Here is a 23,751-nt window from a genome sequence, read left to right on the forward strand (position 1 = left end):
GAGGTGTATGATTATGATATTCACTCTTTGAAAACCATTTAGGAAAAGATTCCAAGCAAATTCTCATGTGTGTCTTGCTCTAATTTCATCAAAACCTATACTACTGCAGACTATGAATTGAAACGTTTTCAATATACTGTAACTGTTGTTTTTTAATTGCCTATGTATGAGCTGTGTATGTGTAATGCAGTGATCGTGAAGCCCAAGACAAATTTCCCCTTGGGAATAATAAAGTATACTTTACTTACTTACTTACTGAAGACTCAGACTGAAGACTGAACAGGTAAGCTTTAACTTGCAAGGACTTTTACAGGCTTTTCCCAAATCACGGAAGAAACGTCGACGCAGTGGTATAGTAGCAGATAATCAGGCAAGTCTTATTTAAAGCACCCAAAATGGGGGTGAAGTTAGGGATTAGGGAATTCAATTAATAGTACCCACTGTAAAATATCACATTAGTCTATTGAGGCTTAGGCTATTTCAAGTGTAATTTTACTTCTAAGGTCTTTGGTCGTTGTAACGGCCATCTATTATGCTAGGCTATATAGTTTTCCAGACAGTATAGGATACCTTTGCTATGAATGTCTTTCGTACGTCGTTCTTTGGTAAGAGTGGTCAGCAACACTCTTAGAATAAAATGTGCACGCATCTGAAAATGATTAAAAAGCTTTATTCTCTTATTTCTCGTATTTTAAGTATTGCATTTCCTGCTTTCTTGAACGTCTACTCTGTACTACTTTGTAAACCAGTAAACCAGGTTGTAGCCCATCAGCTATCTTACTTACAGAAACACATATTTCTGGTTAAACCAATACTTTTGATGATGTGATGACATAAAAGTGCCAAACAATGGACTGGTGCTGACTTAATTTGCCCTGATGTGATCGGAATATGGAATGAAGATGATCCAATGCAAGATGAGTAACATACAGTATAGGTTGCTCACACATACAACACACCCTCTCACATGCACCAACCTCAAGTTTGCTGAGAATTTTAATCTACCAGAAGGGTGATTCTATACCTGATCAACAGCATTACAAAGTGCAATATCAAGCATTCTGGCCACGCATTGACAAAGTCTTCATTGTTTGTATTATATATCAGTGTACCGTGAGTTTGAAGCCGTTATTTTAAGGTAATAGAACTGCATTGGGTTGCTTTAAGCCCGCATTCTGTGGCTCTCAATAGGTTCCGTGGTAGTTTGTACTTGACAAGTTCAGTTGTGACTTTTTGAGTAGGCCTCTTTGATACAGTTGGCTATGATATGTAACAGCCAGGTCAGCATATTTGGTTAAAGATATTTGGCATGTCTTGTAGGCAGAGAAAAACTGTTGCTCTCAAACACTGTCCACTTTATCAACAATTTATCAATGTGTAGTCGGGTGAACTTTTCACAGCTGCCAGGCGGATTGTGTGCATCTGGGGGTGGGACTGACAATGAGCAACAAATGTCTTCCTGTTTAAAACACGGTCTTCCGGCGTCATTTGTTTGTAACGTGTTGCCGGCGTCGGAAGGCTGGAATTGCTAGCGGTACATCGGTCTTTGAGCGGTATGTAAAGGCTTTTGTTATGCTGCATGTGGTTATCAACTACGAAGGTACCATGTTGCCCTCGGCTAGTGTTCTTAAGTCATGCGTGCTTGTTTTTTTTTTTAGTGAATCGCTTCAGACAAACTCTGGGTGGCAGCCAGTAGCGTTAGCATTCATCGCCAGCTGTGCAAGGTAATGGTGTCTCCCTTGTTTATAATAACTTAATGCTGCAGCGAGCTCCGACATAGTAAAGATCCTGACTGTTTGTTAACATTAGTTTGTTTCACTAGAGTATGCCGAAAGCCTGTCCCCCTCCTACCTCGGCTCACCTCTTGTGATGACAGGTCATTGACTTTTAAGGTAGGCCTATGTATACATGTTGTCCGTGATGTGCAAGTGTCACGGTGACTTATTATAGCGTGATGGTTTATTGAAGCCTTTTAAACTAAACGTTTACAGGCCTTCGAATTGTGGGCAAGGGGTTCTGACCACTGTTTTCTCCGTGTTTTGTTTGAGTTCTAGTATCGTAGCCAGTCATGTTTTTCTTTTAGTTTGGGGTTGTTGATATCGTGTCTGTGTGTGGGTGTGTGCGCGTGCGTCTTCGTACGGGCAGGCGCTTTGTCTGTTTTTTTTGGTTTGTTTTGGGTTTTCTTAATTTCTTATATATTTTGCCCCGTTCTTCTCTTTGTCCATCTGCGGCCTACTGAACTTCATCTAGTCAGCCAAACCTGTGTAGTAGCCTGCTTTGTGTGAGCACCTGTTAGTGTGGGTTGACAATTGCTGTGTATCCTCGTGTGATGAAATTACTTCCTTAGATAGAATGGTGTGTAGTTCGAAGTAACCTTGTGTGACTTATAGCTTAGTCCATCACTTCCCAGCTTGATTCTATAGAGGTTGCGGTCTGACTGAGATGTAGTGGGTGGGTGTGGGCCCATATTACTTAAGAGTTGGGGGCATTTGTGTCTGTTTATGGTATTTTGTCTATGTTGGCTGTGTGTATTTTCCTTTGTTATTGTTACGTGTATCCTGTACTCTCTCTCTTTTTAAAGAAAAAATCAAGAAACTTTCTAAGAAAATGATAAGACAAGGACTACAAACAAATAAACTATTTATTGACTGAGACAGCTTCTATGTTCATTTACTTGAATAGCCTGCTCTGGTAGTTTATATATGGCAACCAAGCACTTTGCTACAGATGGAAAGTTATTGCATTCACAGAGATGAGAAGAGTATGTATTATCCTATAAGCTAATTTCTCAAAACTTTGCCGTGTTTAACATATTTTACTAGAGTCATTATAATGTTCTTCTTAAAGCAATATGATTAATTTATATAATTTAGATAATGTAGATAACAGTAGATAACAGTCCCAAAATAATCAGTATCACAGTAGCATGGTAGCCTAACAGAAGTCCATAAAGTTGAAGCCCGCATTCAGGGGTGTCTTAATCATAGACAGTAAAAGATATGAAGAGTCATCACATAGACGTCAGTAGAGACAAGATAAGTAAATTTCCACCATTTCCTGTTGGTCGACGTGGTTGCTCCGCAGCCTCAGACTATGTAGACGGTCTGACTCGTGTAACTCTTGTGATGGCTGCGCCGAGAAAATGTGATTCTCAGTCTGTCAGAGAGAGAGAGCGGATAACGTTAACCGTGATTGAAATGGGCTGAGATTGGGTTAATGTAGGCCACTATGTCTACATTTACTTTTCGTAAATGTCCTAGTAAGTTGTTTGTAGATAAATGGGATTTCATATTTAATTTAATTTCTAACAGCACTTGCCACATTCCTAGTCTACTGTCAATCCATCAAAACTCTGCGGAAATGTTGTGATCGGATGCTTTTGTGGATTTTCCCAATGCTATCTTTTACTGTCTATGGCTTTTCCCTTGAATATCATTCACACCAGGGGCGCAGGAGGCACGGGGGATGTGGGGGATATGTCCCCCGCAGTGCTGAAGAGACAGCCGTCGTCCCCCTCACTTTTGATAAGGAAAAAAAGCCTTATAGGTACGCTAAATAAATAATAACATATAGGATTTGCACTAACTATGTAAAACTCCCCATTAACAGCATCACATCACTAACCACAGCCATCTACAATACTGTAAGACTGCACAATCACATATTCACTCTGTTGGATATCTGAAGCCAGTTTGTCTACTAACAATCATAAAATAATCCAGGCTACTTGCTTAGCATAAATCATTCATCTTTATTTGAGGCAGGCTGGTATTCGAGGCAGGCGTTTGGAGCGGCATACCGGTAGGCTATCAAAAGCATTTTCGGTTTGGTTTGGGATTTAATTTACTTTTGGACTGTATGATTATATTGCTAATGTTGGGACTGAAGGGCACTGAAATCTGGGAGATATTTGATGGTTCATTGTTAAGTTTCATGCAGTTGAAAAAGTGTCGGGATTTCCACTGCTGTTTATTGCGAGACAAGGCAGCCCTTCATTGAATAGGGGTTGTGCTGTAGGCCCTAATGGAAACCTTTTTGCGTAGCCAAGTAGCCTAAATTGAGTTATTGTTTAATTATGCATGATTTAGTACTTTTTTCATAAAATTCGTAGGCTGGAATGCCTTGAGTCGCAACAATTGTGTTTAAATGTAGTAGGCTTCAGCCTCTGGCAATTAGCTCGAAAGGGTCAGCAAGAGAATGAGCTTGAGAACTGTGTTGGAGACCCATGGTAGGAAAACAACTTTTCTTTGCCAACCGTAGGCTATTAATCCAACCAACATAATAAAATACAATACAACATATAATAAAATATTAAGAAGAGGTGTTATTTCATTGACTTAAATCGAAACAATGTCTTCTAGTGGACTGATGTCAATTGTTGGTATATCAGGCAATTGTATATGGGAACCTGCCTTTATTTGTCCTGCTATAAATAGAATCAATCCCGGGCATAATTTGAGGATTTATGGTAGCCTAGTGCTCAACTCCTCCTGCTCAACATGACATTAGCTGTTATGTTTATTGATAACAAACTCAACTAGCCTACTTATCAACTCGTTTTCACTACCCTAACTATAAAATACAAGTCTATCAACGTTTTTGTTCTAAGACATTTATTTCAAACATTTCAAGACACAAATTGGATACTTCAGTTACCTTGGTGCATAAATCCCAGAGTAGGCTACCACACCCCAGAGTGATGGGCCTAGCGTTCTTATAGACCCATTTACATCCGACGTCAGCAAATATTTGCGCGCGCATTTTGGCAACAGAAGTCGTGTTATTTTCCAGCAGTTCTGATTGAGGAAGACGAGGTAGCAACCAGTTAGTAGGTATTCACGAACTGTATAAGGCATCAACATGTCAGGTTGTTGCGTGTACGGTTGTACTAACCGCTATTCAACCAGTGGACTTAAGTTTTATAGGATTCCGACAGGACCACAACCATTTCAGAGCAACCGAAGGCATCTGTGGCTGCAAGCTATTAAACGTGTGGACTGGAATGAGGACATCATCAAAAATGCTTGTGTCTGCGGCGCCCACTTTATATCAGGTAAGGTTATCTATCTAGATAGGCTACTCTTTAATATTACAGGAAAGCCTTGTTTACATGTATGATTGTATGATGTAGAATAATAATAAAATGCAGCTTAAATTGGATAGACTGGAGTTAGATTTAGCTAACACGTCTAGCTAAACAGACGTGTTTTGATAGCTTGCTAGCTAAACAGACGTGTTTGTGTTTTATTTTTGCAGGCGAGATGTAGTCCTGATTTTGTGCCATCTGTGTTTACATACACAAAACAAAGCCAGAACCCAGGTGCAAAGATGGACAGGCAGGATTAGAGTTGTTTTTTGTATTGTTTGTTTTCCCCTAAGCCATACCTGTCAACCCTGTGACTTAACCTCGAATTCCCTTCAGTTAACTGATGTGTCCAAAGTAGAAACGCTAGATAATCTTCCAATCTTTTGCTTTGTTCATGGTGCATTCACCGACTGATTTGGCGACTTCTGGATTAGCGAAAACATTTGACAGAGACAAGCTTGCGGCCTATGGTGCAACCCTACGTATCCCTCATTTCACAAAAGGAAAGAAGCCGCTTTCTGCACAGGAAGTGGACACAGCTAGACAACTTTCCTGTGTGACAGTTATTCCAGTGTTGCAGGTTAACATACTAGATGATGTTGTTATTGTATGTGGTGCCCTCACAAACCTCTGTAACAGAGTGTTGTTCCCAAATGAGTTACACATAAACTTTTATCACAATACATCATATTGCCCACTCGTACATGAAGGCATTCAAGCCTCTACCCTCACACATTTCATACACAACCATGTTGCTCGCTTCCTTTTTATTTGTGCACAACTGTAGTGAATGTGGTTGTTGCATTTGGCACAGATTATCATTTTACCAAAATCTGGTCTTTCACAGTATTCACAGGCTCTCTGTGACACCAAGACAGGATCATGTCTTCTTGTTAGTAATTCAGGCAACACATTTGAGATAAAGAAGTCATGTGCTTTTGGCAAAGCCTCCTGGAGAAACTCTTCATTTCTTATGATGCGTCACAGACAAAGATGTGAAGTTGAGTTTGATAATAGTATGTGTGCGAATGTTTCAACGAAAATGACTTGTCCAGACAAAACTGCTTGTCTTCTGTACATCCTTGAAGGCTATTCCTATATTTGTAGGGACACTTTATCTCTACCACCCCTTTGCCACAGCAGGAACATCTTACAATCCCATCTGGCGATGATCCAAGGTGTGGCTCAGAAGGTTGTACTACTAAGCCACATGAGCTGATGCTGAAATCTGGATGGCTTTGGGACATAAATGCAGTGTAGGCTTGTCTTGTTTCCTCCATGTTTTGACCCCAGAGCACAGATGGGACATTTAACTCTGTTTTGTTGTACTGCATTATATCATTTAGGTATGTTTTGCTTATCTTGTCAGTTGTGGTTGCATGGTGAAATTTGGTGCTTGTGATCCGACCAGCCCTATAGGTGTGCCACTCATTTGACTTTGACTGTTGCCGTGTCACAAATTCCAGTTTCTCACATTGCTGAGGTTGTAGTGTAGTTTTTAGCTTATGAAATGTATCTTCACATTTCACCTGCATGTCCTGTGGTGAGAGATCCCTTAGTGTTGCATCCCATAAAGCTGTCAAGGGCTCAGGTAAGTCTGGATGTTCCTCTGAATCAGTGTCAGATGATGCTGTGTCCGTGTCACTGTTTTCAAGGCTTGTCAGCACTGCAGCACCTGGGTCCACATCCCGCAGTTCCCGAATGTCATCATCTGTCAACACTGACAATAGAGCAACAAAAAGACACAATCAGTGTGCTTCATGAGAATATTTCTAAAAACCAGACCAGTTAAGCTGTAGATAACAATCTAATTTCTAGAATCAGTAATCTGAAGACATTCAAACTAACATAATAGTGAAACTATTCGAGTGTGTTAATGAAAAATCAGCCATGTTGGTCTGTCAGCCTGTTCATTTTTGCATTATCAACACCTTTCTGAGGCTATTATTGTGTCAAAACACTGAAAAGAAATCCCGAGAATTAATTAAACGCACAATGGCAAAAGGAAACTTATCTAGGCTCTGTCAACTATTATACACTACATGCCTCTGGGTGTGATACTATTCTTCCTAGTAGATGTTGAAGCTGCTGAAAGTTGCCTGCCTAGCCTTTTTGGTTTCTGGAAGCAGATATCCCTCAATGGAGCCGGTGTGACTTCTTTCCTGCTGACATCTTTCCACATGCACACTCCAGAAGTAACCGCTTCTTTCTCTGTCCTTCCCATCCTACCATATAACTCAACTTTGAATAATATTGCAGCTGCATGGCTGCAGCATGACCCAAGCCTGAAATTTCACAAAAACATACAGTAGGCTAATAAACATACATTCTGATCCATAATGTTATGACCAGGGCTTGAAAGTAACACTCAAACAGATCTCAACTCTGGCTATGAGGTAGGTACACATCTAACTTACTAGATGGTAATAAACATCTAACTTACTAGACATATGACTACCGGTAAGTATCCTAAACGTAATCAGGTTATAACTGAATGATATTGGTTGCTGACATGTTGAACCCTGTTGTCTGTGTTCATGAAAATGTTAGTTTCAAACCCTGGTTATTTCATAGCAAAAATAAGATAGCTCTACCGCACACGGTTGACGTTTACTCGAGTCGTTAAATCGAGTAAACGTCAACAGTGTGCAGTAGAGCTATCTTATTTCTGCTATTTAAGTATGTTCCTGCAATCTACCTGCACCTAACCAGCTTCGCGTGGATCTTGGTATCACCTGGTTATTTCATCTTTGCATAACAACTAGAGATCAAAGAGCTCTCGATGCTTTCCCAAAACCATAGCAACAGCAACTTATATGCTATGTTATGCTACCTGTTAGCAACTTAGTTGGAAATTGCATTAACCAACAACGTTGCTGACTTATCGTAACACCCCCAATTATCACCACTTTTGTTCAGAAATTCTAAAACAACAATGTTTTTTAACCCTTCAAAATAACATTTACTAAATGAACCTTACATTTTTTTAGTAGCCATAGATGTGTAGATTTGAACAAAATCTGGTTAGGTTCTTAACGGGAGCATTTACTGCCTGAAATATCCGATTTTGTTTAGTGCTACCACGCTCAGAGTTAAGGCCCATTCACACCAAGAACGATAACGATAACTATAACCATAACGATAAAAGCGTTCACACTGAACAACGATAAACAAAGTCTCTCATTGTGTTAATAAATGTGAGGGCTAAAATTCGATGGGTTCTGATTGGCTATTAGCATTTTATCGTTGTGAAAATCGCTCTGAAAGTGATCCCCAACGATATCGTTCTTCATGTCGTTATCGTTATAGTTTATGTGTGAACGTCGTCATTCATATTAACGAGAAAGATATGTATTTATAGTTATCGTTATCGTTTTTGGTGTGAATGGGCCTTTATAGTGCTGATCTGATGGGTCGCCTATTTACACCGTTTCAACGGCACATGAATGGTTAGACCGAGAATTCTCGTCATGAAATTAAAATTCCACTGGAGCTCTAAGCGGTTGTGTATACGCAGCCTTACAACACTGTTTACAGCTCTTCGAGTCACGGTAAAATGTCATTTTTGGTACATAGCTAATTTAGATACACCTATGGTGTGGGTGGTTGCGTTTCTTTAGGAGTCCGCTGTCTTGGTTTGTATATAAATGGATATTAAAGGAGAATTCCGGTGTGATATTGACCTAAAGTGTATTGAAACATGATACCGAGTGTGAACGTATGTCTCATAGCCCATCTCGGCTTGTCCCCTGCACTCCAAAATCTGGCGCTAGTTAGCCGATGCTACCAACAGCTTTTTCAATAGTGGTGCTTCAGCATCGGGCTAGCCATGCAAATAAATCACTGTTTTACACCCATTTATGAGGCTCAATGTATCTCCACACTTCATTGGTAGACTTCCGAGGGCCCTGACACTTAAAACGAGACACTGAGAACTTTGAAAAAGCACTGGTAGTTTACTTACAAGACGATTTATACAGACAGTATCTTCACGAAGTTTAGCGTTTGCAGCCATCTTGAATTTAGTCACGATAAGTCGAGCAAAGAGTAAGAATGAACAGGTATGATAAGGGATCAGATTCCAAAAATAATTCAGTGGAAATGCATGGATTCCAGTTGCTGCTACTGGAAGAAACTGGAATCCATGCATTTCCATAAACTTCGTGAAGATCTTTAGCTTTAGCATTCTGTTGCCAAAATGCACGCGCAAACGTTCTGTCATCATTGTGTACAAACAGAAAACGGGTCTATGCTTTCAGTGTGAGAGAATTTAGCGGTGTCACGTCTGCCTGTTCAAGCTGAGAATTTAGCAGTGTCACGTCTGCCTGTCACAGACGTGGGGAGCTCTTTGAAGCTTGGGATAATGTGATACAGTTACTACACTAACAGTATTTTATTTTACTTCTTATGTAATTTCTTTTTTTTATAATATTTTATAAATGCTTTGTTTAAATGCTGTTGGAACAAATAGTTGATTATAAAGGCAACTTTCTGATTATAAAGGCAACTTGCTGTTGGAACAAATAGTTGATTATAAAGGCAACTTTCTGATTATAAAGGCAACTTTCTGTTGCAATTTTCTGTGTGTTCTGGACTGGTAACTTGTTAAGCCAACACTTGTTAAGTTCTAACGTTGCATAAATATTAACTGCAAACACACAGTGGAGAGTTGATTTGATTTACAGACAATTTAAGTAGGCCTAACTAGGCTATTTGATCATGTAGTCTATGTTTGGATCATAGGCATGATGATTCATTCATGACTTCATAAAATATCAACATCCCATGTTGCTTTTTTCTACCATTGGCCCAAGTAGTGACCAGTATTCTACCATTGGCCAAAGTAGTGTGAAATAAATCAAACATTTTTTTTTAAAATTGCACATAGCAAGAAGCTGGTCTGAGGGGCAGATCTGGCGTTGTGCTCATCTCACAGTTTTCACCATTTTTATCAAAAAATATTTTGAAAACATGGGTTTGTGTTCACAATTTGGTCCCCCTCACTTTCAAAATATCTCCTGCGCCCCTGATTCACACACTTCCCCCCAGATTGCTTGCACGTTCTTATTCAGAGAATATTGTTACTTTGCTCCTGTGCAACGCTAAGTCGCATGCTCATTACATATATTACGTCATGATAGCATTGTTTTCGGAAAACAAGTTTATTTCTCAGCCTTAAAGTTAATTACGAGGCTAGGACGCCAATCACACAATTTTGTATTTCTCCGAACATAGAAAAGGGTCATATAAAGGCTTAAAACGCTACAGTTGTAACATTATTTGATGTCAAAGTGACGACAAAATGAATATTGGTTCAATGGAATGCTAGCTGAAAGTGGTCTACTCCTAGACTCAGAGCCGCCCATAGTGTCTACGCAATTAACAACCTAGGGAGGGGCCTAGCGCGTTGTCTAAAAATCACTATCATACACCACCTAAACCTGGTCAGAAGTCAATGGCGAGTTGTTCATATGCTATTTTAAGAGCACATGTCACCAGTCATATTGGCAGGTGCACGCACCATCCTTCTATCATTCATGAACGCACACCAGCGCACCTCCATGCAAAGCATTAGAAATTGCACGATTACAATGGGAAACCTAATTAGAACAAATAGCCTATATTACGAAATACTGTACATCTCATAATGAGTAGTTATTCACCATAATTTGCAAATTGGTAATGACGGTTAAAAGTGATTAGGGGAGAGACGAGAGACACGTATGGAGCACAGCTGAAGATGCACTGTCACAAGATATAAGCAACTCCTCTGCAGGATAAATGCTGTTTTATTCAGTCATTTGAGCAATATTAGGGTAAGTGTTGCTTTTTCCAGCCTATGTTTTCGGTGGTAACCCATTGTCAGTCAATAGTGAAAGTAACTGCATATAACTGTCTTGTCGTTGACTGACTCCTTGGTAAAGTTAGTTTCACTTTGCCAATGAGTTCAAATAGACGAGTGCAAATGCGTGAAGGCTATGCTAGGTTTTAGTAAAGCATGGTTTAAGAATGACTATTCTATATGGTCTCGCAAGCAGCCTCCTTCAAATGCGCCTTTGAATGCCAAAATACCGATGCATTTATTTGACATATCGCGCGTTGCGCCGTTAAAGGGAATGACAGATGTCATTCTCATTGGTTTAAAGGGACACCAGGCAACGTTTTCGTGTTAATTACTCATCTTCGTAAGTCGGTATATGGTTAAATGACTCATTACAGGGCGAATGAAGACTCTCTCGCCCGCCCTGCCTACTGCCTGTAGGAAGAATATCCCGCTTGCAAGTTCAGTGTTCGTACCCGGCGACCGAAGCAGTTTCAGTTTCCATCCTGCATCCACAGCACAGAGGGAGGCTAACGAAACGCTAGCGATTGTTGCAAACGTGTGTATAATGGCAGAGCCGGCGAAGAAGCAGCGAAAACCCTTGACGGAAGATGCAAAGAAAAGGAAAAGGGCTTCAGACCGAGCGAGGGGGAGTTTCATAGAGAAAAAGCATCAGGCTTGCCTGGTGTCCCTTTAAAATGATGTTACGCCCCAAACACACCCATATGACTGATTAAAAGACCTAGGAACACCTTGTTACGCCATGCGCTCCACTTTTGATAGCGAAACCCCTCCCAATGTGAACTGGACATCCTACTAAATTTGAATAGACTTTTGACGAGTGACGATGCACTTTAGAATGTCATGATGGGGCCCTTCACTTCACTTCACACTTCTGTCTGTCCATCAACGTATAAAGCCCGCCATGATGATTTGATTTGCTTGAACACCTCTGATTCGAGCATAAAGACTTCTCAATGGAGCAACTCCAGACTGAATGTCTCCAACTCAAATTTTGTGGGGTGGGGTAAATTTTGTCTGGCTTCCAAAATCTTATGTGTTGTTTTACTCAATTTACTTGAGTGTTGTTTTGTGTCTGCAAGGATGTAAGCCCCATCTTTTTGCCAACCTTTTGCGTTCTTGAAACAGAAAAGACATTTTCATAACCGAATATCTTTTAGGGTCAATTTACATCTGTGTGGGTACTTGTCACTCACCATTGTCTTAGCTAGCCATGGCCAGAATTCCCAACATAGCGCAGGGCGATATGTAGCAAAAAAAGGTGTTTGGAACATTTCATATAGATTTTTGCAAATTATGTTTTTTCACTTCTTCAGACCCTATAGTTTGCAAAACTACCTGTTTCCAATTTTTTCCCGGACTGCACAGGTCCAAAATCCAAGATGGCGGATATATCACCAAAAATTGCAAATAATCGCCTTTTTAAACATTTTAAATGGATATATGTTAGGTATCATTGTATACATGCATTTTCTAATAAAATTCAATGACTTGAGGTAATAAATATGACCATGGGTGACATGAGATGTCATGATTATCAACCAGTGGGTGTAACCACCATTATGCTATTTATTGGCATACCTGGAAAAACACATTGACTGATTTAAAAGTTTCCTTCACATAACCTAATAATCATTTGAATTAAAGTAATGAAAAAATTGGGGCAGCCGTGGCCCACTGGTTAGCACTCTGGACTTGTAACCGGAGGGTTGCCGGTTCGAGCCCCGACCAGTGGGCCGCGGCTGAAGTGCCCTTGAGCAAGGCACCTAACCTCACTGCTCCCTGAGCGCCGCCATTGTAGCAGGCAGCTCACTGCGCCGGGATTAGTGTGTCCTTCACTTCACTGTGTGTTCACTGTGTGCTGTTTGTGTTTCACCCTAATTCACGATTGGGTTAAATGCAGAGACCAAATTTCCCTCACGGGATCAAAAAAGTATATATACTATACTACTATACTAATGTTCTGCACCCCAATAGAGTAGATTAGATTCAACTTTATTGTCATTGCAGAGTACAAGTATGAAGACAACGAAATGTGGTTTGCTTCTAACCAGAAGTGCAAAAAAGGAGAAAAGTGCAATGTGATATACAAAGCAGTGTTTCCCATACATTGACTTACTTGTGGCGGCCCACCCCAATATCAACTTTGACCACCACACAATGATTTGCCATGTTGTACTATTTAAATTGGATGAAATCCTTTCATTGTAGAGCTATGGGCACCTTTGCAAAGCCTTTCCTTGTCTCTCTTTCTTTCTCTCTCTCTCTCTCTCAACGAACCTGCCCCTCCTCTGCATGCACGTTTAAAGAAAACATGGACAGGGGGGGGGGGGGCTTAGTTGGTTGGTTGTCACTGAAATGGAGAGCTAGACTTCAGCTGCAGGAAAGAAGCTTCCTCTGAACCTGCTGTGCGCCTTATGCAAGCATCGCTTGCCCTGGATGGCCTCAATGGAGGGGAGTGAGGAATGCGTTGGGCAGTTTTCACCATCCTCTGCAGTGCTTTTCGGTTGTGGGCAGAGCAGTTGCCATACCAAACTGTGACACAGTTGGTTTGTGTTGGCTGTGACACAGGTCTCCTCTCACCCATCTCACCTGAAGTCCCATCCTCGACTGCCCTACTACTGTCCCCTTATCTGGATTCCTGGCCTGTACAGCCTAGCGGCCCATCACCTGCCCATGACAATTCTGCCCGGATTCCTGGCCCGTCTGCCAACCCACCACATTCCCCTTGACAACTCCCATCCCCTGGACAAATCCAACGCTGGACTATTTGAACTTTCTGTCACTAAATCAGGATTAATGAATTATCAAACCAGATACGTAATCACCCCACCTCTTGTAACTATCAGCTCAAGTGCTATTAACATCATGTCTTATTCTCTACACCTGACTATCATATGGATTTGTCATGTATACAGACCTTACTGTCCTGTATTGACCCTAGGCAGATGGGTCAGGCCCTTGAGTCGTGGATCTGCTCGAGGTTTCTTCCTATATGTATCTCCAATTCTAGGGAGTTTTTCCTCGCCCCTGTTACCCATGGGCCTCTCTCTTTCTTTTCTTTTCTTCCTTTCTTTCCTTTTTCTCTGATTGCCTACATTCTGTAAAGCGCCATGATACATGTGTAATGTTTTGGCGCTCTATAAGCACATTAAATTAAATTAAATTAAATTAAATTGGTAAGGATACGCTTGATGGTGCAGGGGTAGAAGTTCACCAGGATCTGAGGAGGCCGGTGGACCTTCTTTAGCCTCCTCAGATAGAAGAGATGCTGGTAAGCCTTCTTGATCAGGGTAGAGGTGTTGAGGGTCCAAGAGAGGTCCAAGAGATGTGGACACCCAGACATCTGAAGCTGGTGATACACTCCACTTCAGTCCCATTGATGAGAATGGGTGTATGTGCTAAGCTTTAGACTTCCTGAAGTCCACAATGAGCTCTTTGGTCTTCAATAATTCTGTTAACAGGACTTTGTGGAGAATTTCTATTGTGGAGAAATTGTGGGAACATATGAATTTGTTGATTATATGCAAGTCTAATGCTGCCCACTACAGCTAAGTCTGCCTTCATCCATGAATTGTGACTGGTTTCAGAAACAGCATCCTCTGAACAATCTACACAGAGTAGCTCAGTGCAATTAACACACACATTGGATAGCATCTTAATGGCATGGCTGTTGTGCAGGAGATGATTGTCAGGAAAAGTGACATAAACTGTTGCCAAGATCTGGCAGAATGCTTCTTTGAAAATGTTGAAAGTAAGGCATGAGGCTACAATGACATATACTTATTATTTAACAACTATACCATCACAAACTCCATGAAAGACAGGACGAGACAGGTCCATACAATGGGAAAAGCATGATGATAAGGGATACAAAATACAAGACTCCACACAAATCAAAAACTTTAAAGCTTTCCTGGGATCGAAGGAAACCAAAGCCAACCTCGTCCTATACCTTGGTCATAAAGCTGTTGAACTATGTAAACTGCCAGTCACAGTTCACACACACAAAGGTGGCAGTAGCAGTAAGTTATTTTGGCAAAACCCCATATATCTACATGTCACACAGATGTCTTGGTGCTTGCCCTTCACAGGGTACCAGACATCAACAAAGACAGTCTCATTGTCATGGGCACTGGAGAACGTCGACAAAAGATACAGCCTAGAAATCTTGACGCACCCTAGCGGCAGCAAATGTAATTTGCAGTCAGGGTAGTCTAGCAACTCTCTGGCTTGTGAGGTGGAAAAACCAAACTTCGCTCAGGACAATCACATCGTGTATAGAGTCGGTGGACCTATCGGGTATCCTATTGTATCCTATCCTATCAGGAAATTGAAAGTCAACCGTTTGACCCGCCATACCGTTTATCCCGTGGGAAAGGAAAGGTTTCTGTTTCAAGTCAATCAAGTCATTAACACACTTTGTAGGCTTGTAGTAGGTCCTCATCCATCTCCAGACGTGTTAGCTGGATGTGAGAAATTTGTGTGTCAGCTCCTCAAAACATGGTTTTCAAACAGCTAAAGCCCTTCGGTGGAACATGTTTAAAACTCTAAAACCCAACCAGGGAGTGGAAAAACTAGGGAAATCCCATCCCTATGATTGCCCTACCATCGCCTATTGCTGTCCCATGCTCTGATTCCTGCCCGCGCAGCCTAGCGACCCACTATTTGCCCGATGACAACTCTTAATTCCTATGGACAATTCATCCCCTACACTGGACTATTTGAACTTAACACTAAATAGGATTCATGCATTATCATACTGGTTATGTAACCATCCAACCACTTTGTAACATATACCTCAGGTGGCTCTAAATACCATGTTCTATTCTCTGTATATAGACCTTACTGTCCTGTAACTGACCCCAGGCAGATGGGTCAGGCCCTTGAGTCGTGGATCTGCTTGAGGTTTCTTCCTATATGTTTCTCCCATTCTTGGGAGTTTTTCCTCGCCCCTGTTACTCATGGGCTCTGTCTGAATGTTTAACACTCTGTAAAGCGCCATGAGACATGTGTAATGTTTTGACGCTCTATAACTGAAATTAAATTGAAATTCTGAAAGCACACAGGCAAGCAAATGTTTGGGCACAAGATACAGTGCCTGCTCCAAAGATTCTTGACTCACTATCACTGGGATGGAGACAAATTGTTGAGGGGCAATGGGCTCCTGTTCTGTCAAAACTTCCACCAGCACCAGAGGCTGTTGTGGAACTTGTGAAGTGTTGTCTTGCCAGCCAATGTGCTGCAAGAGTAACAACTTACCATTCACGCAACTTAGCAGGTGTGAAGGCTCTGAGGAGATGTACACCAATATTAAAAAGACAGTGACAGTGGTGAGGATAAATGCTTGAGTGACTGACAATGTTTTGTTGAACTCTTCAATAATGAAACAAGATGCAGATTTTTTTAATCTTTTTTCCATTTTTTCTCCAAATGTTTTGGCAAATGATGCAATACATCTTTTGAAAATAGTCTGTATCTCACTTGTCTACCTTATTAGGTGTATATTTATCAAAAAGTTGACCACTTTAAGCCTTTATATTATTTTTCCGCATATATTGTCCGCCATCTTGAATTTTGGCACTGAAAATGAAGAAAAAAATTGGAAACAGGTTGTTTTGTATTCAGTGGGGTCCTAGCAAGTAAAAAAACACCAGTTGCAAAAATCTATATGAATCGTTCCTAAAATAACACAATTCCCCATACTAACACCCCCGCTCATGCATACAGTGTTGCCATTTGGCTTCAGTTCCCAGCCCCCTGCCAAGCAACCTCTCCTCTCATTTCTAAATACAGTGGAAACTTGATGGTCACCGATCAAATCTCTGTAAATGTATGTTGTGAAAGTAATACATCCATGTTTGGTCTTGAATTAATACTTGCAATGTGGGCAACAGTCTGATCATGGTTTAATTACAATTTAATGTATCTGTGCATAGTTGTAGACTAAGAACTACACTATAGTCTAAAGGTATATTCCACCTGGGCCACACCCATCCCTCTCAGATAACAGAGGCCCTGATGATTCGGGGTGACCCAAGTGATTGATAAAAGAGGAGAATATTCTCAGCTCGGTCTCTTCTTTTGTCTTGGCTCTTGCTCTCTTCTTTCCTGCTACCAAGGCTGTGGGGGAAGATTTTGCTGACCCCTGAGTCACCCTCTCTCTCTCTATCCCTTTCTCTTTCTATCCTTTAATATTTGGGTTTGTAATCTCATGACTTGGTATACTGAAGCTTATGCTGACCCCTGAGTCTCCCTCTCTCTCCCTTTCTCTCTCTCTCTTTCTCTCATTCCCTCTCTTTCTATCCTTTAATATTTGGGGTTGTAATCTCATGATTTGGTATACTGTTTCATCTGGTGTATATGTTATTCTTAACTTGTTAATTTGTTAATTTTGTCTCTGTGTTTTTGGTTAAGCTTCCTTTGTTACTGTTTGCTACTTTGTTACTTTACTTTGTTACAGTAGACTATGTGAGTTTACTTCTACATTCAACTGAAGTGATATTGATTACATTCACCTTTTAGGGCTTAATGCTAAATAAATTGTTAATCTGCTTAACAATCGTATATATCTAATAATCGTAGTATGCCATGCCATGCTCTGCCATAACTGATAAATTTACTTGGTAATTGATTCGAGATTCAAATTATTCATTAAATGGAGTCAGATTAATCGAGCAAAATACATTTTATTTCATTTTTTTTTTTTAAATAAACAACACATATCAGACAATGTCCATAAAACAGTATACATTTGGTTTCAGAATAACAAGCAAAGAGCTACAGTAATGTAACATGTAATGTACTGTTACTTGATGCAACTATTCTGTGAAGTTTGTTTTGAGTTGTTTGTTCTGAGTCTTATTTTAAAATAAGATAAAAACAGTCTAAATACTCAGTATACAATTCAGTGCAAATGTTGGGATTTCACTAGCCTAATGAGGGGCGGGATAAATGGTTGTCTTTCAAATTCCTTCTGCACACAATAGGATAGCGCTACAACTCATGAGGCTCATGCGTTTTCCCACCAGCAGAGCTAGTTGGCTAGTTGATCAAACTTTTGGCAACTTAAAAAAAGCTTAACTCCAGTCGCACGGTTCGCCAGCAGCAGCATCCATCTTTAAGTAGCAGGGAATTCACGTGGAACCGTCGCAAGTCAGTCGTCATTATGTTAAGCCCGCTCAACGACTCTATACAAGATGTGATTGGCCTGATCGAAGTTTGATTTTTCCAGCCCGCAAGCCAACTGAGAGTTGCTAGACTACCCTGGCTGCAAATTACATTTGCTGCCGCTAGGGTGCATCTACATTTCTAGGCTAGGATTTCACAGCTTGGGTTACAATTATTTCCAGTTAACATCTATATACAGCACATACTGAGAAAAACATAACATGTCTTTATTCCGCACTTGTAAGCTATTAGAATAAATTCTGATTCTCAGACCAGCTAAAAAAGAATTCATATGATTCTGTGTCTACTTCATGTGTTTGCAATCATAATGTCTAAACAAATATAGCAATGCCTATAGACTACAATTAGCTATGGGAATATGATGCAGTATTGACCCTTTTACTGCTTACGTCGTCAACATTTTTGAGTGTGCATACTGGTGCCGAAACTGATATGCTACCCTATTCATTCAGACCAGAGACTTGGCCACTGGCCCACCCTGTAAAGTATTTACAGGACATAGGTATTTGTTTGTTTCACTTTTGATGGAAACCCCATACTGTAGCTGTGGAAACTACAATAAAATTGATGTTTTTTGGTGATAAGCAAGTGAAAATTTAAATTTTGCCATCTAGCCCATAGACTCCCATTCATATGGAGCTTACTCACAAACCCCCCCTGTGGGAACTATGGGTGAACTGGAACCGGTTGTCCGGTTGGTTTGTGGTCAGGTGTTTTTTGTGATCTTTTGTAGTTAATCCATTTGCATAGCTTGACAAACTAATTACCTTCCGGCACCATGCTGTGTGCACATCCATCACTGTTTACAAACAGTAAAAGGGTCTATATGAAGTGCGAATGCAAATATGAGATCTGAGCAAAGATCAAGTTTAAAAACAGTAACAAGATTGTTTTAGTTATACGGAATGCGTGAGAGATTATATTTACATGCCTGTGCAGTGAATATATGTAGACTGTCCTCTCTTGCCCTTAGACTGTGAAGAGGATGTGTCCAGTAAAGAAACTCTCTGAGAGAAGTCCAGACCCCCCCTGGCTGGCCTCCAGCCACACCTCATCCCCCAGCCCCAGCTGCACCACTGTATCCCCAGTGAAGTTGATTCGGCCGTCCACGAAGGATGAGAAGGCGGTCATCACCACCACCCCGTTTCGCTTCACCTGAATACTGCCCACGTTTTGGATCGCCGTGCAGAAGACCTCAAACTCGTAGACGCCGGGCACCTGGCAGGTGAACTTGCCGGTCTGTGTGCTGTAGTGGCCCTGGCCGTTGTAGGTGACGCGGGTAAAGCGGAGGACTTTGCTGTTGGATGGGATGGAGCCCCCAAGGCTGACGGAGAAAGCAGAGCGAGGTTGTTGGCTGCTGCTGCCGGGGGGCCCTGGGGGACCCTTTAGACCCTGGGGCCCTGCGGGACCTGCAGGGTTACACACACAGGTACGGTCAGTTTCACAGCCCAACATTCGGTACGGTAGGACATGGTCAGATTATGCAAAGTGATGGGAATTATTTTGGAGTTTCAAGACTGGTTTTGGTGGCCATGTGGGCCCTCTTGGCATTAAATAAAGACATCCTCCCCTCCCCCAATGAAATGCTAATGTACTGGTTCCAAGGGCTATCAGATCCACAAGACAAAGGATGTTACTTTGCTATAATGTATCCATGTGTCATGAAACGTAAATATATTCATGTTTGGTATCATTGTAATAGTCTCAGTACAAGGATTGTAATGATTTGATTGTGATAATGTTTGGAACATTCTATAAGTGATATTTCTGATATATAAGATATCTCTCCTCATGTTCTTCAGATAGGTGTGAAGTAGGTGTGAGTAGGTGTGTCTGATGCCAAGTGGAGAACCAACTATGTGGGCTTGTTTTGCCGCCATTTCTTTCTTTGTTTAACCCATACAAAAGTGACTAAACTTGCAATGTTTCAGACTAAGAAGAAGAAGGACGTCAGACTAAAAAGAAGAAGGATGGATAACAGAGGGAGAGGTTGATCCAACAGAGGCCATGGCCTCTGTGCAATGGCCTACACAGACCATAGACCATTTTTTACCCTCTCTGCTTGTAACAGAATAAACCTGATTCCTGAGTGTTCCTGAGGTTTGCCAGTCTAAGTTAATAGAAAGTAATTATTCACCACAATTACTTTCAAAAGCAAGGGAATGTGACAAGAACATATGGATTTCCGTCAGGTTTTCCAACATATGGATATGTCTTAGATAGATTACCTCGTTCCCCAGCAGGTCCGCGTGGTCCTGGCGGCCCTGGGATTGGCTCTGTGTCCAGATCTGCAGAAATTATGAAAATTAAGATATTTTCCTGTCCCTAATCTATCACAACAAATCATTTCAGAGAATAATCTTACAGATAAATCATTGATAGATTAGATTAGGATTTAAGAAAGAAAGCCAATCCCCCCAAAAAACTGTGGAAAAATGGAAAACCACGAAAAAAAAGACACTACATCAGTAATTTAAGATCGTGATTACCTTGTGTGAGATCAGAAAATCATTGCAAAATATGATTTATGTGTACAAAAGAAAGTGGCCTTATACAATATTATTGGTTATTTTTGCAAAATCTCTCATCTGTGTAAATACAGCATGCAGAAGTAAATCCTCTCTAACCTCATTTCCATCGTTGACAATGTGATTCTGAACATTGCCTGGAAGGTCAAAACAGCTTTGTGTCAACCACCAATTTGGCCATTTACCACAGTCATGTTCTTACAAGTCATTCCATTTAGATCATTATGAAGACACAGAGGGGACAGGAACAGAACAAAGGAGAAGACAGGAAGTGATTGGATTGCTAATAACAAAAGTATAATTTTTACGTGGTGTGTTTGTCAGAGACTACACCCACACTTAAATGTGTGGTAATCTCTAATGTCCACACACCTGTCTCTAGCCATGGTCGGAGATCGAATGGAGTGATGTCATCACAGTTGGTGTAGCCAGAGCCGCGGGCACTGAAGAGGAAAGGGTTGCTTGGAACATCTCTGATGCCAGTGTTGTCACAGATGATGCGGGCCATTGAGACTGAGGCCAACGAGGTCTTCTGTGCCCTCGTGAACACCCCATGATTCTCCCACCACAGCCTGAAAACACAACAGAAGGATCCCCTAAGTGATGTGGCACCTACAGTGCATGCTAACACAAGCCATATTCTGTAGACACTCCCCCAAGGACCCTCCAAGAGTTCCCCCTCTATCTCACCTGTCCCCATCACGGATCTTCTGGAACTGGGTGGCGATGAGACAGGCAAAAAGGGGTCCCACACGGCCACCATGGACAAAAGGCTCTGCCACACCGCCAAGCCAAATGTCAATGTTGTCAGGGGATCCGTACAGCTGCAGGAGCTGACGGGCTAGGACCCTGTTCTGCAAAACTGTAGCCAGTTGTGCCTCTGTCTTGGGAGTAGAGAGACCACAGATCTGGCGCCATGCGTTATACCCTGGAGAGAGAGAAAAGGGACAATGAGTTACAACTACTAAGATAACAGACATCAAATGCTCATCTGCTGACAACTGAGAAGACAAGCACTGTGCATAGAAAAAATGTGAAAAAAATGATCCATGACCTTTGACTCGTTGACTAGTTAAGCACAAAATACATGTAATGTCTTTGGACAGTAAAATTCACAGCAAACTAATCATGTTTAGCGCAGTACCAGGTAAGGCATGATCTCGGCCTCGCTGGAGGTTAAGGGAGCCAAGGTCCAACGCCAGGCGACTGGTAAACTTGAAGAGCTTCTCCCGAAGGGCATCCACCATCATGTGGTCCTGGGTGTTCAGCTTAGCCGGTCGCCCGACCAGGCCCCGGATCAGAGGGTCAACGCCACCTGAAGTGGGGGTAACAGGATTTTGAAGCTCATGTAGTTAACTGAACATACATAGATCAATTCAGCATATAGGTTAGGCTACCACAGCGAGGTAGGACTGCTAACAGCATACAATGGGCATAATCGCTAGCAGTTACACTTTATACATTTGTTTTAAGTACAGATGGGATTTAGCTTGTTTCTGAACACAATAGTTTCAACTGTCCAAAGTATGCTTTCACCCAATCCTCGATTTCCCAATGTTGACGACAAATTTCTCTGGTGGCTAACATCTGATGTTAGCTTCCATAGCTTGCTAACTAGCTTTGATAACTTTATGATAACGTTATACAATCAGTGTAACATAGCTAACTAGTACACATTATTTGCTAAAACTATTCATATGGTCCAATTCATATTGTAGGGAATATTCATACATGTGAGAATAAATTAAGGTGCAATTTATGAGTATGTGGTGTTGTGGCTTAAGGCTTAGCTTGCTAAACCGAGCTAAACAGTCTGGCCATTAAAAACTGTTCTACAATGAGTCCACTCGACAGTTCTGACAGTGTAACTGGAATTATCAAAATTGTGGAACTTAATGTTACCCTTAACCCTACTGACTCATAAGTCCCAGTCCAAACCTTTCTTGTGCCATTTATTGATATTTGCAAGTTTTAACCTTGTTAAAGTGTTTTCTGTACTTATGCCGGTGCACCTCCATTAGGTTGCACTCAATCGAATAAAACTCTCTCCCCCATGTCGGTCCATTTGGGGGCAGTACCCACGATTATGACTAGATGCCGAACGTATCTATGGCTGGAGATGAAGAACTTTTACCATATTTCTTTTGAGATGCTCACACTAACCTTCAAAGATCAGCCTCCATGGGGTAGAGAAAGCTTTGAAGAGGGGTACGCTGGGAAACTGGGGGTTATCATTGTAGTTCTCATCCAGACGAAACATCAGTGGCTGGATGGTATTGTGGGCAAAGCGGTAGGCAGCTGTGGCAAACACGTTGGAGATACTTGGGTCCACGCTGTCGTTGTAGCCCGAGTAAGTGCCCAGGTATCTGCTGTGAGCCTCAGGGCCAATGATGTGCAACAGGTAGTCACGGTACACAATGACCTGAAATAGCACAGAATGTATTGGAAAGAGAGGTAAAGGAGACCTAAAGAGGATGAAAAAGCTGTGCGAAGCTCTTCACCAAAATAGGCAAAGTAGTATGAGTTAACTGTGTGGAAGGAGAAGGAACATGTGTGTGCTCAGTAGCCCCACCTGGTGGTAGCCACCCAGGATCTTGCGGGCCTCCTGGTAGAGGGTCTCGCTGCTCCAGTGGGGGTTGAGCTGCCGCAGGGCCCGAGCCAGCCGGTTGTGTTCCCGCAGGAACAAAGTATGGAGAGACGTCAGGCCAATGTTCTCATCGACACGGGCATCACCTGCACACAACCAGCAGATGGGGACACGGGTAGAGCTTGGTGCCAGGAAGCGTATGAACATGAAACTTCCCAGGGGGGGGAGAGGGAGAGCAATGAGTATAAAGAGTATAGACCCTTTCAACAACAAAAACAAAAACAATGCTTGACCGTTCTATTTGGTTCCCAATCTACTTCCTCTGCATTAAGATAACATATGGAATGTTGAAAAGGAAGTCTTGTGGGGCCAACTACGATGCTGATAATGGAACTCTCTTGAAAGGGTCCATAAAGTATATATATTAGGGCTTTTTGCCTTCATTTGGATATGACCAGTAAGCAAGTGGGAGACAGACATGGGGTGGGGTCGGGAAATGACCGCAGATTGGACTTGA

The 23,751-nt window shown here is 41.6% G+C and overlaps 2 protein-coding genes and 1 long non-coding RNA gene across 5 annotated transcripts in view; 1 reads left to right on the top strand and 2 right to left on the bottom strand.

Annotated features, from left to right (window-relative positions):
• Window positions 1–1,392: 1,392 nt before the first annotated feature.
• On the top strand, window positions 1,393–1,882 carry LOC121689959. Of its 2 annotated transcripts, none has more exons than XR_006024944.1 (3): window positions 1,393–1,553; window positions 1,659–1,724; window positions 1,810–1,882. It is a non-coding gene; the product is annotated as an uncharacterized LOC121689959 (long non-coding RNA). The 2 variants fall into 2 exon arrangements; XR_006024945.1 differs by having other exon boundaries at window positions 1,823–1,877.
• A 3,693-nt stretch (window positions 1,883–5,575) lies between these two features.
• LOC121690220 lies at window positions 5,576–7,821 on the bottom strand. Its single transcript, XM_042070651.1, has 3 exons — window positions 7,133–7,821; window positions 6,241–6,806; window positions 5,576–5,716 (listed from the first exon to the last, which is right to left on the bottom strand). The coding sequence occupies exons 1-3, from the start codon at window positions 7,308–7,310 to the stop codon at window positions 5,576–5,578; spliced, it is 885 nt and encodes a 294-aa protein (XP_041926585.1). The 5' UTR covers window positions 7,311–7,821.
• A 9,799-nt stretch (window positions 7,822–17,620) lies between these two features.
• The window catches only part of mpx (myeloid-specific peroxidase), a 41,952-nt gene continuing 35,821 nt past the window's right edge, over window positions 17,621–23,751 (bottom strand). Inside the window, exons 9-16 of one of the 2 annotated variants that reach the window (XM_042070212.1) lie at window positions 23,220–23,380; window positions 22,811–23,069; window positions 21,792–21,962; window positions 21,338–21,575; window positions 21,020–21,219; window positions 20,747–20,784; window positions 20,348–20,407; window positions 19,382–19,528 (exon numbers count right to left, since the gene is read on the bottom strand). In XM_042070212.1, the coding sequence (XP_041926146.1) occupies window positions 19,505–19,528; window positions 20,348–20,407; window positions 20,747–20,784; window positions 21,020–21,219; window positions 21,338–21,575; window positions 21,792–21,962; window positions 22,811–23,069; window positions 23,220–23,380 (1,151 nt within the window). In that variant the 3' untranslated portion in view covers window positions 19,382–19,504. Of the gene's footprint in view, window positions 19,529–20,347; window positions 20,408–20,746; window positions 20,785–21,019; window positions 21,220–21,337; window positions 21,576–21,791; window positions 21,963–22,810; window positions 23,070–23,219; window positions 23,381–23,751 lie in introns of both variants that reach the window. The other variant, XM_042070210.1, reaches the window with a different exon arrangement.

Source organism: Alosa sapidissima, chromosome 18 (genome assembly GCF_018492685.1).
Source record: "Alosa sapidissima isolate fAloSap1 chromosome 18, fAloSap1.pri, whole genome shotgun sequence".
Classification (NCBI taxonomy): domain Eukaryota; kingdom Metazoa; phylum Chordata; class Actinopteri; order Clupeiformes; family Clupeidae; genus Alosa; species Alosa sapidissima.

Bases quoted from the DNA above. Each gene is read 5' to 3' on its own strand.
- LOC121690220 (XM_042070651.1), bottom strand. From the start codon at position 7,310: ATGGGAAGGACAGAGAAAGAAGCGGTTACTTCTGGAGTGTGCATGTGG. The intron at 6,807-7,132 runs GCATGTAGTGTA...CTCTATTGTCAG, and splicing joins GAATAGTATCACACCCAGAG to TGTTGACAGATGATGACATT. The intron at 5,717-6,240 runs GTAAGATGTTCC...ACTCTGTTACAG, and splicing joins GATCATCGCCAGATGGGATT to AGGTTTGTGAGGGCACCACA.